At 48.5% G+C, this 14626-nt stretch overlaps 1 protein-coding gene across 4 annotated transcripts in view; it reads right to left on the bottom strand.

Annotated features, from left to right (window-relative positions):
• Mxi1 (MAX interactor 1, dimerization protein) overlaps positions 1–14626 on the bottom strand; it is a 76188-nt gene that overhangs the window by 53377 nt on the left and 8185 nt on the right. Inside the window, exons 1-2 of one of the 4 annotated variants that reach the window (XM_004631524.3) lie at positions 5686–6006; positions 4635–4767 (exon numbers count right to left, since the gene is read on the bottom strand). In XM_004631524.3, coding sequence (XP_004631581.1) covers positions 4635–4767; positions 5686–5758 — 206 coding nt within the window. In that variant the 5' untranslated portion in view covers positions 5759–6006. Of the gene's footprint in view, positions 1–4634; positions 4768–5049; positions 5070–5091; positions 5311–5685; positions 6007–14626 lie in introns of those variants that run through there. The other 3 variants (XM_023715577.1, XM_023715578.1, XM_004631523.2) reach the window with 3 other exon arrangements.

Genomic DNA, 14626 nt, shown 5'->3' with positions numbered 1-14626 from the left:
GGCAGGCCGTGCTGCTGAGCTATATCCCGGCCCCAAAAGCTTCCAATCCGTGACAGGGAATGGTGAGCAGTCAGTCAGTCCTTGCCCTGTGGAATTGCAGTCCGATGAACAGACAACGGACTTAAATAACCAGGTAACTAGTTTTGTGCAAATGTGCTAAGCACTAGGAAGGCAAAGGACGCCTAGGTAAAGCCCTGCTCTACAAGTGGCCTCCCTAGGGCAGCTGCCACTGTGCTGAGGGAGAGGCTAAGAGCAGAGCAACGCTGGAAAGGAGGAGCGTACGCGGACACCTTGAGGCACGAGGAAAGGGGTATTTTTATTTAAAGACACTGAAAATGCCTGCCGATATAATTAATGAGAATTATGGTGGCAAGGATACAAGAGGAGGTTATAGCCACTGTCCAGGTAAGAGATGAGGGCTGCGATCAGGAGAGGGGTAATGAAGTCAGACAGGTTCAAGAGGAATTTAGGAAATCAGTGTTACACTAAAGCTGTAGATCATTAAGTAGAATTTTTATTTTTTATTTTATTTTATTTATTTAATCAGTGGTGTCAGGGATTGAACTCAAGCCCTTGCGCTTGCCAAGCAAGTGCTTATTCTACTGAGCTATCTCCCTGGCCCCCTCCCTAAGTAGAAATTTTAAATGACAGATACTGAATTTCTCCATTGTGAGACAAAACCTCCTCTTGCTATAACCTCCTCTCGCATCCTTGCAACCATAATTCTCATTAATTACATTGGCTGGATTTTTCTTTTTCAGCGGACCCAGGGATTGAACTCAGCCCCTTGCACCTGCCAGGGGCTGGCTTTTTCAGTGCCTTTAAAATATCATGTTTCCTTCTACCTCAAGGGGTCTGCATATACTTCTCCCTACCAGCACTGCTCTATTTCTTTTTTTCCTAAATGTGTTTGGTGCAGGGTCTCACTACAAAGCTGGGACTCATAGTGATCCTCCTGTTTTCAGCCTCTGCAGCACTGGGATTACAGGTGTGTGCTACCATGCCTGGACTCTGTCACCAGCTCAGCACCCCCCCAGGGGTGGGGCCAGGGCAGCATACGAGATCAGCATACAAGATCAGTGGACTATCGCGGGCGCTTAGTACACACTGAGCTATCTCGCTGGCCTTTCTATTTCTTAAGCTTTTCCTCAGCACAAGTACAGCTGCCCTAGGAAAGCTACTCCTCCCTGCCATAGTAGAGCAGGGCTTTACCTAGGCATCCTTCGCCTTCATAGTGCTTAGCACATTTACACAAAAATACACTTATGCAATAAAGCACATACCCTGAGCTTTGACGCTCCCCAGCCAGCCAGGCAACTACTGTGCCAGGAGGCTCGCGCGACAGGAAGGGGTCTAGAGAAGCTGCGACCAAGACCAGAGCAAAACCACCTACATATTGAAGAAGGACATACGACAGTTCTCACCTCCAAAGTGGCAGACAGAAGTAGTAGGATTTGCAAGGTACATACTGGTAACATCACTTTATATACAGTTCTTTCTTTCCTTTATACTTCTGCAAAACTAAGACTTCACAGTTTAGGAAGAACAAAAATCTATGAGTCAGTTAATTCTCAGCATAACTTTACAAAACAACATTTTGTATCCCAAATATCAAAATATAACTAAGAGGGCCGGGGAGATGGCTCAGTGGAGTAAGCGCTTCCCTGGCAGGCGCAAGGACCTGAGTTCAATCCCCGGTTCCACAAAAAATAAAAAAATAAAAAAAAATAAAACAATATATGTATATGTGTGTGTGTGTGTGTGTGTGTGTGTGTGTATAAAACTAAGAATACTTGGAAAAAAAAATCAGCCACCATTACATCTCTTAAATGCTTCAATTTCAGAGAAACACTTGTCATTTTACGTCTTATAAAGTATTAATGTTTACAACTTACAACTTACAGTGACAACAGCAACTTCCACAAAAGTGGCTTTTTGATCTGATAAAAATATGACACACATTCATAATCTCCATTCTTTTCCTTGATGTGGATGATTAACAAATGGAAAGTTCATTACATATGGCAAGCTCAGTATAAAACTTCTTTTAAATCCAACAGTAAGGGCTGACCAAATAGCTCAGTGGATTAAAGCACCTGAAAGCAGGCACAGGGGCCAGGGTTCAATCCCCGGACCTGCGTGCCAACCCCGTCCGGAGATGGCAATTGAGACTGGGCGTGCCTTGGATTCCAGCTCTTGGTAGGCTGTAACCAGGTAGATCACTACTAGCAGTGAGACCCTGAACATCCTGCAGACCCTTCCCTAAAATACAAAAAAAAAACCCCAGTAAGCTAAAGGTAAGAGGGCGTCCACAGTGTCCACTGGCAAACGGAGTGTTTCCCATGTACCCCAGTATTAGAACTTTATATTCAGCTCCCCTACATCTATGAATCAAAATTTTAAATGGCTGAGGAGGAGTAAGTTCTAATGCTTCAGTTTTCCATACTAGTTCTCCTTCACAGGCTCCCGTTGAAACTCACACAGGGATGTGCCTCTCTTAAAATAATGTATCTAAAATTGATTTCTTTTTCTTGCTTGCTAGTGAAGTTCCCATGAAAAATTAGTCTTAGGCAGTACAGCATGTATGTATTCTCCCTTGGGTACCACCCAAACATGTTTAGAGCGTTACAAATTCTCTGACAGGCTCTGTTAGAACACAGTAATTAAAAACTATGACCCCACACAAAATAGTAAAATCCTAACAAAAGCACTAGCATGAAAGAAAAACATCACTTTTTCTAGTCAAAGCCCCAAGCTGAGCAAGTATAAATATAAGAAAACATGGCAAAGACTTTCCTATTCATGACCTGTAACATAATTAACGAACTCTAGAGTTGTTCTTGTTTTTTGGCGGAACCAGGGACCGAACTCAGGCCCTTGTGCTTGCCAGGGAAGCACTTATTCCAATGAGCCATCTCCCCCGCCCCTTAGAAATATTTATTTAGGTCTCCGTAATCCTTGAATTTTGAGTAAAAATATCTCATCTGCAATGGGGAAATACACTAAGTAACTAATACAGCAAACAGACTAAAACTGTAAGTCACTCACTCACAGAACTTCAGGCGAAGGAGCCCTCTGATACAGCCTCTCACGGTACAGATGAAAACAGCAAGGGTGCAGAAGAAACGTAATGAAATCTGATTTCCAGAAACAGGCAATACGTGTAGCATGAAAAATTCAGGTCTGATTGCCTATATCATAGTCTTATCAGTCTCCAAGTTCAAAACATTTTGTTTTTATCTACATATGGAAAAATTCCTGAGCAGATCTTAACTCCTGATTCATAGATAAACTGTAAAGATAAGCAAATTTATGTCTTGTTTTTTGTTTTTGTCTTTTTCATAAGGTTTCACTGTACAGTTCAGGGTGGCCTCAAACTCACACTGATCCTCAGTCTCAGCCTCTCAAGTGCTGGGATTACAGGCAAGCACCACCATGCTCAGTTAAATTTATGCATTTTTTAATGCTATCTACCAAACTATATATTTTCATCTCAAATATACCATACTACCACAAACCCTCTAGACTCCCAAACACATTAATATAGTATATTAAACTTATGGCTATTTTTGTAATTTAAAAACTTAACACAGAACAGTCTTAAGAAAAGAAGCCAAAATGAAAACATGTAGCTCTCAAGGCAAGTCGAAGGGTCAGGAGCAAATCCTAGTTTTACTTTCCTTGTATCTGAAATGCTGAGGGGGAATATGCAACCCCTGGCGCTTGTGGCCTCCGGTTTTCTCCATCAGGAGCTCCTACCACTGCCCCCACTCAGCTACCCGGGGAAGCTCAAGGCAACTTCTAGTTATCCACACACTGCTCCTGCCCTGCCACTCAGCCAACGATGAATCCCATTCCACATTCCCTAGACCAGACTTAGGGAGGCAGGACTAAAGAGCTCAGTTAAAGTCCTCTTACTAACGAAAAAGGCAGTGTTTGTTGATCATCTTTCTTTTGAAAACTTGGTGGAAGATGTATCCTTGGGATTTTTCTGGCTCCCTTGAGCAAAAACAATGAAAACACAGCCAGACGCTACCAAAAGCTTTCAAACAAGTCCACTGACTGCACACATCTGGACAACACACTCCACAAGATTTGTCTCAGAATAAGCGTCTTTCGTTTTTATTTTTATTTGGCAGGCTAATTTTACCATTAAATAAGAAGGAAAACTTCCACAGCATGGCCTTCTCCCTCTTCTTTAAACAACAAATAGGCCAGGCCCACCAGCTTCTTATTCTAAACATTTTTATTCCTTTAACGAAGCCCTCGCTTCTACTTTATATCCTGCAGAAGTTATTTTTAATTTTGAAAACCTACTTCTTGCACCATTCTAAACTTGGACCGCACAACAAAAACCGGTCCAAGCCTACTTGGGCACGTGAGTGCACGCGCCGAAGCACGTTGCCCAGTCGGGCAGATCCGCCACAGACCTCTCTACCTGAAGCCCACAAAGAACTTTTGAACTGTCTGCCCAGATTCTACTCCTCCTCTCGCGCACACGGCCAGGCGATGACTCCACGACTTTATTGCTTTAAAAGGTCCACATCGCGGGGTGGTGGTAAGGAAGCCCACTCCGCGCCGCGGCCCGGCCCGGCCCGGCCCTCTGTCGCCCTCCGCCGCCGCCCGCTCGGTACCTGTTGGCAGTGCTGCTGGCGCTGTTCCCGCTGCTGTGTTTCTGTGCGCGGCTCAGCCTCCGCGGGGGCTTCGAACGCTGTAGCCGGGGGCTGGGCATGGAGGGGAAGGAGGATGCGTAGCCATGTTCGCACTCTAAAGAGAGCAAAGCAAAGAGACACAAGAGTACGGTAAATCCCAAAGTCATATCCACAAACCCAAGGTCCTTGGAGCAACAGGTTTTCCAAAGCAAGAAACCGGGTAAAATGCTCGCCCTCCTGCTGCTTTTAAAGCCCGGGCCGGCCGTCATCCCCGGCCATCCACAGCCCCCGCCTGGAAGGCGATGGGGCACATCCTCTACACCAGTACTTTCTCGGCTTCTCCAAAACCCTTTCTCCGCTGACTGTCTAAGACCACGCTTCACCTCGATGCTCCCACTTGCCTCCAACCTCCCCCTTACAGGGCCTCTCCGAGGCTCGCATTTCTGTGCATTCCGAAGATTTCAGTCATTCTTAGGGGGACATTTCCTCTCCAGGCACTTCGGTCCCCAGGTCCCTGCCCAGCACACGACAGGCTCTCCGCGTCTCCGGTCTTCGTTTCTTGGGGACCCTCGCCCGCAGACCTGAGATCCCGCGGCAGCCTGCGTCCCGGCAGCTGCCCGGCTCCCAGCCGGCGGTCTCCCCCGGCGCTCGCCCCGCTCTCCGCGCTCCCTCGGTCCACTCCGCCTGACCCGGGACTCCCGGCTCCACCTCGCCGAAGCCCCAGGCTCCTCCCCGCGCTCCCGCACCCCTCAACCTCGGCGCACACACGCGCGCCCCCTCCCAGCACGGCGGCTGGCGCGCGCCTCCCTCCCGCGCGCACACAGGTGTCTGCCTACACGTGCACGTGCTCTCGCACACCTCACCTGCACCCCGGCGCGCAAACCACTGCTCGGGCACGAGCGCCACCCCACAGGGGGCGCGCGCTGCTCCCCACCCCCCCAGCGCGCTCTCGTGCCGCCTCCCTCGCCAGCCGCTCTGCACTCAGTGCGCGCGGGATCCAGCAGCGGCCGAGGAGGCGGCGCCCAGCCGTTACCTCGCTCCCGGCGCTCCAAAAACTCGGCTGCCTCCAGCAGGCGCTGCACGTTGATCATCCGCACCCGCTCCATGGGGACCGCGGGTGGCGACCGGGCCTCTCCGCACTCCCGTCCCCGGCCGACAGGAGGCGCCGCAGGAGACTACAGCCCCGCGCCGTTCCCGGACAGGTGCAGCCTGCGGGCGGGCCAGCCCGGCCGCGGCTTGGCGCGCTCTCCGCCGCCCCCGTCACCCTCGCCGCCCTCACCTCCCTCGCCGCGCTCGCCGCGCCGCTGGCAGCCAGCGCGTGGTTTGTTTACCTCTCGGCGCGAGCACGGGGGAGGGGCGGGAGCAGCTCCGCGGCCCGCCCCTCCCGCCCCTTCCTGTCCCCTGGGAAATGAAGTCCCGCCCCCACTCGGTGCACGCCGGGAGTCGTAGTACGCAAACCACCTCAGCGCGCCTGCGCCATGCGGGATCCCGCAGTGGTCTCCGGGAGATGTAGTTTCGCGTTTTTTGTTTTTTTTTCTTCTTTCTTCCGAAAGGACTAAGATATTTCTAGGGCTTTGCTTCTGAGAGAGAAGGATTTGAGAAACTCGAGAGTCTATTCTCGAGGGCAGCTCTAGTGTTAGCGACTCTCCGCGGGGGTCCAGAGCTTTTTGTATCCAAAGTGACATTTTCAATCTAGTACTATTGTACTTTTTCGTGTGACTCCGTGCCTTGTTTTCCCGGTCTACAAAATGAAGAAAGTAACCCATCTGCCAGGACAGCACGCGCAGAATCATCTGGGAACCCCAAATCGCTATTTAAAGAATATGGGATCATATCATCAGAGCCAGGGAGGGATTCCATGCGGCTCTTCTTCCACCTCAGCTTCCACACAGACAAGTTCTTAAGTCTTACTTTTTTTTTTTTAATTTTGTCCTCCCTCGTTTCTTCTCTAGTGCCAAGATTAAAAAAGTCCTGGTGTGGACTTTGAGAGCTAGCCAGATGGAGGACTTAGAAAGTGGCAGTGTTCTTAGACACCGGAAAACTCCAGGCTGGTGCTAGAGAAGACACAACAGAGTGGGAAGTGATTTTGGTGCTGGGTTTACATCAAGTTCAATTCAGAGCTGGACTCCGGTACTTAAGCTAGCCTTTCCTGTAGGCTTCAAGGCTGGGCACATAGCTCAGGGGTAGAGTGTTGCCTGGCATACAAAAGGCCCTGAGATGTACCCCAACACCAAAAAAAAAAAGGACATAGTTCTTCCCTTTGCCCGTAATGTTGACAGCCTGCCATGTCTCTGGCTCTTACCATGCACAGTAGTGAAAGAAAGTCACGAACCCTGCTCACAAGAAGCATATATTCAGTAGGGCTTAAAATGAATTCCAACAATTAGCAAATAACGATGGCAGTTGTTTCCTCCACACTCTAGGAGGTGACTGAAGGCAGTAGCTTAAACAAGCAGGGACATTACAAAGCAGCCACTGTCTGCCCTCACCACTGCCAAGTCCTCCAGGGAGCAAGTCCTCAAAGTGCAGACTGTGGTGGTTTTACGAACCCTGGCTTTATTGTCATTACAAGCCATGTAACTCCTTCTTGGGACTGGGTTCTGTTCTGTGTAGCAGAGGACATTCAGCAGCATCCCTGGCCTCTACCCACTAGATGCCAGTAGCACACCACTGCCCCTTGGGCATGACAAACATGGCTCCAGACATTGTCATATGTCCCCTGAGGTGGAAAATCACCTCCAGTTGAGATCTAGGGAGAGGAAGGACAAGAGAATTGGAATTGCTGAATGGTCTACGAACAAGCCAGGAACTGTAAGCAGACCCATAACTTCTTCCCTCTCCAAATAATTTAATCTGCTGGTGGATATCCAAAATAACAGGAAGTTCTTGGTGAGGGGAGAATTTCCCCTTCTCTGCAGTCAGGCTACTGACTGCTGCATGAAATACCCTCTTGGCAAGGGATATCTTGCCTTCTCAAGAAGCTGAAGGATTTCGTGCTGCCTAAACACCCTCTTCCTTGTACTTTTGTTTCTTTCCATAGTGAACAAGATCTCCAGTGAGGTCACAAGCTGGAAAATTCTGCCAGCTTTTTCAAATATTACACTTGGCACAACATTTAAGAAATTGATGTTCCATCAAATTCAGAGAGGCCCAAAAGGTATTCACAAGCCACAGGAGATTTTTTTTTTCTTTTTTGTTTTTAAGCTTTGAAAAGGGAATTGCTTTTTCAGCTGCTGGCTAGGTCATTTCAGTTCTGGTCTTTCCCATTGGGTGTTGGTAACAACCACCCTGCATCCTCAAAAAGCAACATGTTGGTAGGGGTGAGAAGAATTATTTAAAATACCACTCACTCAGAACATCTGCTATTAAGGGTAGAAATCATTAGGTTGGAAGTTACTTTCCACTACTTACAGAAACTTCTTAAGTTTTAGATTCCTTTCTATCCCCAGCACCACATGTCACGCTAGACCTGCCCTTGGGCGCACTGAGCCTGCCACCGAGACCCAGAATGGTGGCGCACTCCTGTAATCCCAGCGCTGGGAAGGCTGAAAACAGGAGGATCACTATGAGTCAGAGCTGCGTAGTGAGACCCTGTACCAAATACATTTTTTAAAAAATTAGATTCCTAAGTGCCAAGGACTACCCCAGGAACTTAAGGTTTTTATGAGAATGAAGGTCTACATTACTCAGTCGTCATCCCAAGTGACATGCAATAAAAAAAAAATAATACAACTGAAAAAACACACAAACTCAAGATGGATTTAATTCCACAAATAGAGAACAAGAGCAGGTCAGTAAGAGACCAAATAGATACATGGGCCTGTATCTGGCCTCTCACCATTGACATCTAGGTGACTGAAGCTGCCCTTTCAAAGCCAGGGCCAAGGAGCAGATGGGGAGATAGTAGCACAAGAGCCACCCGAAGGTCATCTGCACAGGAGAAGATGAGAGGCAGAGGTGTCAGTGGGTACTGGGCAGTGGGTAATGAATGCCAAGGGCCACTTTATGTGAGAAAAGCTCCATCTTTTCTAGAAGTAGCTGGGAAACATTCCTTCTCCTTGCTTGGGCTCCATTCTGAAGGCCTTGCTTGGTCATAAGCCACCAGAACCTCCCCCATCATAAAACACAGGGCTTCATCCTCCGGAGAGTGTTGTTACCCAGGAGCCATCCCTGAACACAGTCTGCAGCCTGAGGGAACTCTGAGGCACAGATGAACTCAGTTTCCACTGCAAATGTAGATGGCAGGTTGGAGAAAGCCGGGCTTCCAAAGTTCACCGAGAAAGGTACTTGGAACCTAGTGCACAGTGTCTGTTCTGTCTGCCTTCTCCCTTACATCAGTCACTGTCTCTCCCACACCTTCCAGGAAAATGGAAAAAGTCCCCCAGCCCTGTTAGGGACAGACTGCCTTTTTTTTTTTTTTTTTTTTTGGTTTTTTTTTTTTTTTTTTTTTTTTTTTTTTTTTTTTTGGTGGGGCCGGGGACTGAACTCAGGCCCTTGCGCTCGCCAGAGAAGCACTTATTCCACTGAGCCATCTCCCCAGCTCCCCCAGACTGCCTTCTTCAGGGAGCAGGCAAAGCTCTCAATTTTCAGCACTCTTTTCCCCACAGAGCGTACTTTTGTGGGGTGCTGGTACCGAACCCAGGGCCTCTCTCACAACAGTAGGTGCTCTGCACCAACCCTATCTTCAGCCTTCCTGCACTGTTTACTACGTGCTGATTTACAGGCAATCCATTTCAAACACGCGTAACACCAAGGCTTGTGTATCTGATCTTTTCTACGAGGTGGGTGGGCGTCCTAGAACATGCTAAGTGATTACCTGTTGGCTGTATTTTCTACAATTCTCTTTAAGGGTGGGGGTTTTCAAATACTCAAGGTATTTGAAAGGCAGTGGGGGCGATTGAGTTCTGAAGGCTGAGAACCTTGAGTTATCTACGCCTTCCACCCGAGCACGGAGCCTAGCCTCCTCCCTCGCCTTCTCCAAGGCCCAACAACGTGATGAGCAGCAGTAAACCTTCGCTCTGCCCAGTGAGTTCGCCCTGCCTAACTTCATGCGTAAGCTCTGCTCCAGTCCGCGGCAGCTCGCAGCTGCGGGTCTGTGTGCAGCCGAGATAAATTTGGGTCTAGCAGGGATGACGTAATGCTAAACCCGATAGGTAGCTGCAGCCGCCTCCCAGGGCTCCGTCGCCAAGGCTGCCGCTGACATCCCAACCCCGGGGAGCCGAGCGCACCAGGCAGAGCAGAAAGGGAAGGAAAGCAAAGACGTGCGGAGTGGGCGGCGGAGCAAGCAGTGTTAATCTGACGCGGGGGAATCTGCAAGTTTGTTGTTTTTTAACTCCAGTTTTTCTGGTGAGATCAGACCACTGGCAAAGGCTCCAGCAGCGGCACTTGACTTCCCTCCTGACCCATCTCTTCCCTTAGAAAAGGGCTTCTTATGTTTTATTAAATGGCCCTTTTTCCAGCAGCCTCTTTCAGTGACTGTAAAGTATGAATTAATCTCTCAGATGTCCTTTTCCTTGTTTTCTGCACGAACTTGGGTCCAGAAAGCAAGCTGCACCGCAGGACTCGGTTCCCGTGCACATCTACGTGAGTTCTTATGCTGCAGCACCCTGCTGGGGGCCTACGAGGGTGCCACTGGTCTGGCGCTACTAGGAAGGGTTTTGTCGAGTGAAAGTTCCCCCAAGCAACCTTTCCTGGATTATGTCATAGAATCTGACGTCACTACACAGCTCTTTCAGTGCAGCCTCCAGTTTTCAATTGAGACCACCGAGTCTCAGAGAAATACAGCAGCTTCCCAAGTCCACAAACTGAAGGATGGGACAGGGGTTAAAGGGTAGGCCGGAAGCCCTGTGCTCCTTCCTTTCTGAAATCTAGAATTCTTTTTCTGATTCATTCGTGTTTAAAGAAAAAATTAAAAACCTGAAGCAGAATAACTTTTCTGATCCTTTCTTTAAAAATACATTCCCGAAGAACTGAAAGCTACTTTGGGCTTCCGGTCAAGGCTCGGGTGCACTTAGGTTCACCTCCTTTTCTGCTGGTGATGACCATGAGCCCTGGGCTTAGTCTCACTGTGCCACTTTAGCCTAAAGACCAACACTGGGAGGTAATCGCTGCTGGGGGAAATAGTTTTCATTAGGAATGCCTCCCAAGTGCTTTATTCAAAAGATTTGTTTGGTTCTATGACACAGGATCCTCCGTATCCTGGATGTGTAATCACACACTGGTGAATTTTCAGACACCTCTGGCTGATAACCCGGTCAGCCATGGTGCATTCTACTCGTGAAGTACCGCTCATCATCGCACAAGCTAATATTCTCTTTAGAATTTTTCCCTTTATAGCAGTCAAAAGCAAGGATAAACTGTAATTTCCTTTTTTGTTATGTTTATCAGGCTTTGATAACCCAACGATCTCGTCTTTCAAAGTTAAATGCAACTTGATTACAGCTTTAAAAAAAAAAAAAAGAAAAAGAAAAAAAAATACTAGCAAAGGCTTGTCCTGCTGCTAGGAGGATGCCCCACATTGTTGCCCTCCCTCCCCCACCAGGGGCAGGCTGGGAGTAGCCTTGCTCCCACCCCTTGGCACCTCTACTCCCTTCCGGGCGGTAGACAGTTACTCTTTGGTCCAGGCAAGCCCTGGGCACTAGATCACACATCCAGGGACCAAGGAGATGGCTCAGTAGAATAAGCACTTGCCTGGCAAGTGCAAGGGTCTGAGTTCAATCCCCGGTTCCACAAAAAAAAAAAAAAAAAAAAAAATCACACATCCAGCCCCTGCTGCCCGAGTCTGAATGCACAGCCTCAGGAGTCATTTGCCTATCCAATGACATGGGGGATTGCACCCTTTCTCTCAGCTAGCATATTCTGGTTCTTGGGTCTGGGATTCTCCAGAGAAACCTAAGACAAAAGGACATTCCTTCGCCTACATGGCCACGTCATGACTGCACTATGCACGTCAATCCTCAGCACACTGCGAGATCCCTACTTGGTAGATGAGGTCCAGAAAGGGTGCCTGAAATGCTCCGGGTCACACAGCCATGGAGGACATTCCAGCCGGGATTTTCTGACTCATGGAGCCCATGGCACGTTATGTCCTAGTCAATCAGATATGCTCAGACAAAATTCGGTGCCTTTAGGAGGCTCTGGAAATGTGGGGAGTGTCACAAGAACCAGGGGCATTTAGTGATGCCCACAATACTCCACGTGCAATATTCTACACCAATCTGCACAAGAACTGGTCTACCAATAGCTCACGAGGTCAGAATTTTAAAGGCAAAGAACTCACCATTCATTCCACAAATCCTTCTTTAGCATCGATTACCTTCTGGGCAGCAGGTTAAATGTTGAATATGGAATAATGTATAAAACTACTTCTGTTGCTGTCCCCAGTGTGCTTATATTCTGGCCACATGTTCTGAGAATAACCGAGTGTAAGCTGTGACAAGTAGGCTGAGCAGGTTAAATGATAAAGGGAGTTGTGGCCATAGTGCAGGGAGGGGTCAGAGAGGACCCCAAAGGCTGTTTAAGACATCTTCTGACGCATGCAAATTGCCTATGAATCTTGCAACCACAGAGTCTGATTCAGCAGGTCTGGGGCAGGGCCAGGGAGTCCCACTTCTGACAGGCTTCCAGCACAGGCCAAAGGGCCTATCCGTGAGCCACACCCAGCCCCAAACAGCAAGGCTGGATTCCATGATGAGAAGTTTGGCTTTCCTTCTAAGTAAGACAGTACAGAAATTGTAGAAGGGCTTTAAACAAGTGGGTGACACCCCCGTTATGTTTAAGATCACTCTTGTTTCCTAGATCAGCAGCCTGGAGAGGAAGAGGTTGGGCCTACTCTGCCAAGAACCCACGGGCAACTGTCACAGGGGCAGCCAAGGCCTGGAGCTCATGTCCGCGGCTCCCTCTTCCCTCTCCTCAGGCTTCTCAGCAAGAGCCCTTGGCCCAGACCACAGGTCAGCCTAGTTGCCCTGCAAGCTGGGGTGCCTTCACAAAGCCCTGTGCAGTCTGACAGGGCGTGGACTCACAGTCCTGACAGCCTGGTGTGCAGAGCGACAGGAGCCCTACTGGTTGGGCGAGTTCCTTAGAGGGTGTCAGGCAAGATGGCACCAGACATGGAAGCTGCAGCACCCTAGGCCATCACCCTCCAGAAAAAGGCTGTGTGTGGCGTCAGCATCAGTGCCCCAAGAGCCCTAGAAGGTTTGGGCTGTCTTCTCACTGCCCTATGATGAATGGGGAGAAAGGAATCCAGTCTAAGGTGGCATCCAGAAAGAACCCCCAGCCTTGCCTTCGGACATTTCAGATTCCATTTCCCACTTCTCGCTACCTTCATATTCCCTGGGGCTTCTTCCAGAGCTCCACAGAAGAAAGAGAAGCCTGGGTTTGACTCTGAGCTCCACCATTGTTAGCATGTGCCTTGGGAAGGTTAGCCAGCCTTGCCAAGGTTAAGGCTTTCCTCACCTATAAAGCAGGATAATTACAGCACCTGCCTAGTGGATGTTTGTGAGGGTTTAATGTGAAGCACTTAGCATTGTGACAGCACATAGTAAATGCCCAGTAAAAGGGGACTATTAGCACCATGCCTTTGGAAAACAGAAGAGAGATTGTACTTGTCAGCAGCCCTCTTGGGAACAGGTTATCAGACTCCCAGGAGACAGACTAGAATTGTTTATTGGTTTCTATTTGGCTAATATCTGAACTAGAACCAGAGATCTTACATGTTTCGCTTTGGAATCACGAACCACAACACTTAGGTCCTGGTAAGTTTTCGAAATTATTTGTGGCACTGAACTAAATTATACAGTAGTAGAAGAAACGAAAAGTTAAATGCAAGGGATTCGGAGTCTTAGTGGGCAACAAAACCAGGGTAGGAAAGGTCAGGCTAGAGTATAGGCAAGAGGAAAAAAACAGAGAGATGCCATAAGATAGCTCTGGACCCCTGAGAAACCAAAACAAAGATTCCACTTGCCACTGACAGCTAAAAACAATACAATCCTGGCCTTGCTCCCCATTTTAACATAATATTCTACCTTGTCCCAAGTCACCTACATTTGTGCATCCTCACTAACAGCAAAAAAGACAGAAGAATGTATTTCAAAGAGTAAGTCATGCAACCCTGCTTTCTGGCTTAAATTTGAATTTCCCAGCCTCATTCTCCCTCGGGACAGGGTGTTTATAGGCCCAATTCTGCTGTTTCAATTTCCTTACAGACCCAGGAGCTGGATGCTAAAGGCATGTGGCCAAGGGCCTGCACTGTGAGAGGGGGCTGCACGGCAGCGCTGGTGCAGGCTGTCCTCCACGGGCCAAAGGCCCCAGTCTGAAAGAACCAAGAGCGGATGTGTTTATTTACAAGACTGCTTGCATGGTTCCTGGCTTCCTAAGGCTAGATGGTTTTTTAGAAGTCAGATCTGTAAAAATTACAAAGACGAACACAAAGCATTTTAAAAACTATTTGGGGACAGTGGACAGCAAGGGAAGGAATCACTCCTTCTGGAAGCCCAGGCTAAGATTTTATTCTCCTGCAATGGCGGCTAGTTTCAAAGACACAAACTCAAATCAAGCACTATCCACACTCTTAGGATTCACTTTGTTTTTTGTTTGTTTGTTTTGTGGAACCAGGGATTGAACTCAGGCCCTTGTGCTCGCAGGAAAGCGCTTATGGGATTCACTTTGAAGACAACTGAATTCCCAAAACCTGGTACTGGGATGGAGCACACACAGCATCTGGCAGAGACTACACTGCCTTGCTTTGGGATCATTATGGGGCCACAGATTTTTTTAAGAAAAAAGTTGTAGGGGCTGGAGAGATGGCTCAGTGGTCTAAGGCACCTACTTAGAACAAGCTTAGCAAAGCATCAGGGACCGCGGTTCAATCCCCCAGCACCACATGCCAGCCAGCCCCGCCCCCTGGTGGGCTGAGCTGGCCACACACACACACCACATTCTCTCTCTCTCTCTCTCTCTCTCTCTCTCTCTCTCTC

Source organism: Octodon degus, unplaced genomic scaffold (genome assembly GCF_000260255.1).
Source record: "Octodon degus isolate 3935 unplaced genomic scaffold, OctDeg1.0 scaffold00042, whole genome shotgun sequence".
Taxonomy (NCBI): Eukaryota; Metazoa; Chordata; class Mammalia; order Rodentia; family Octodontidae; genus Octodon; species Octodon degus.
The sequence above is the reverse complement of the archived record's forward strand: the minus strand, read 5'-3'. Positions and strand labels throughout refer to the sequence as shown.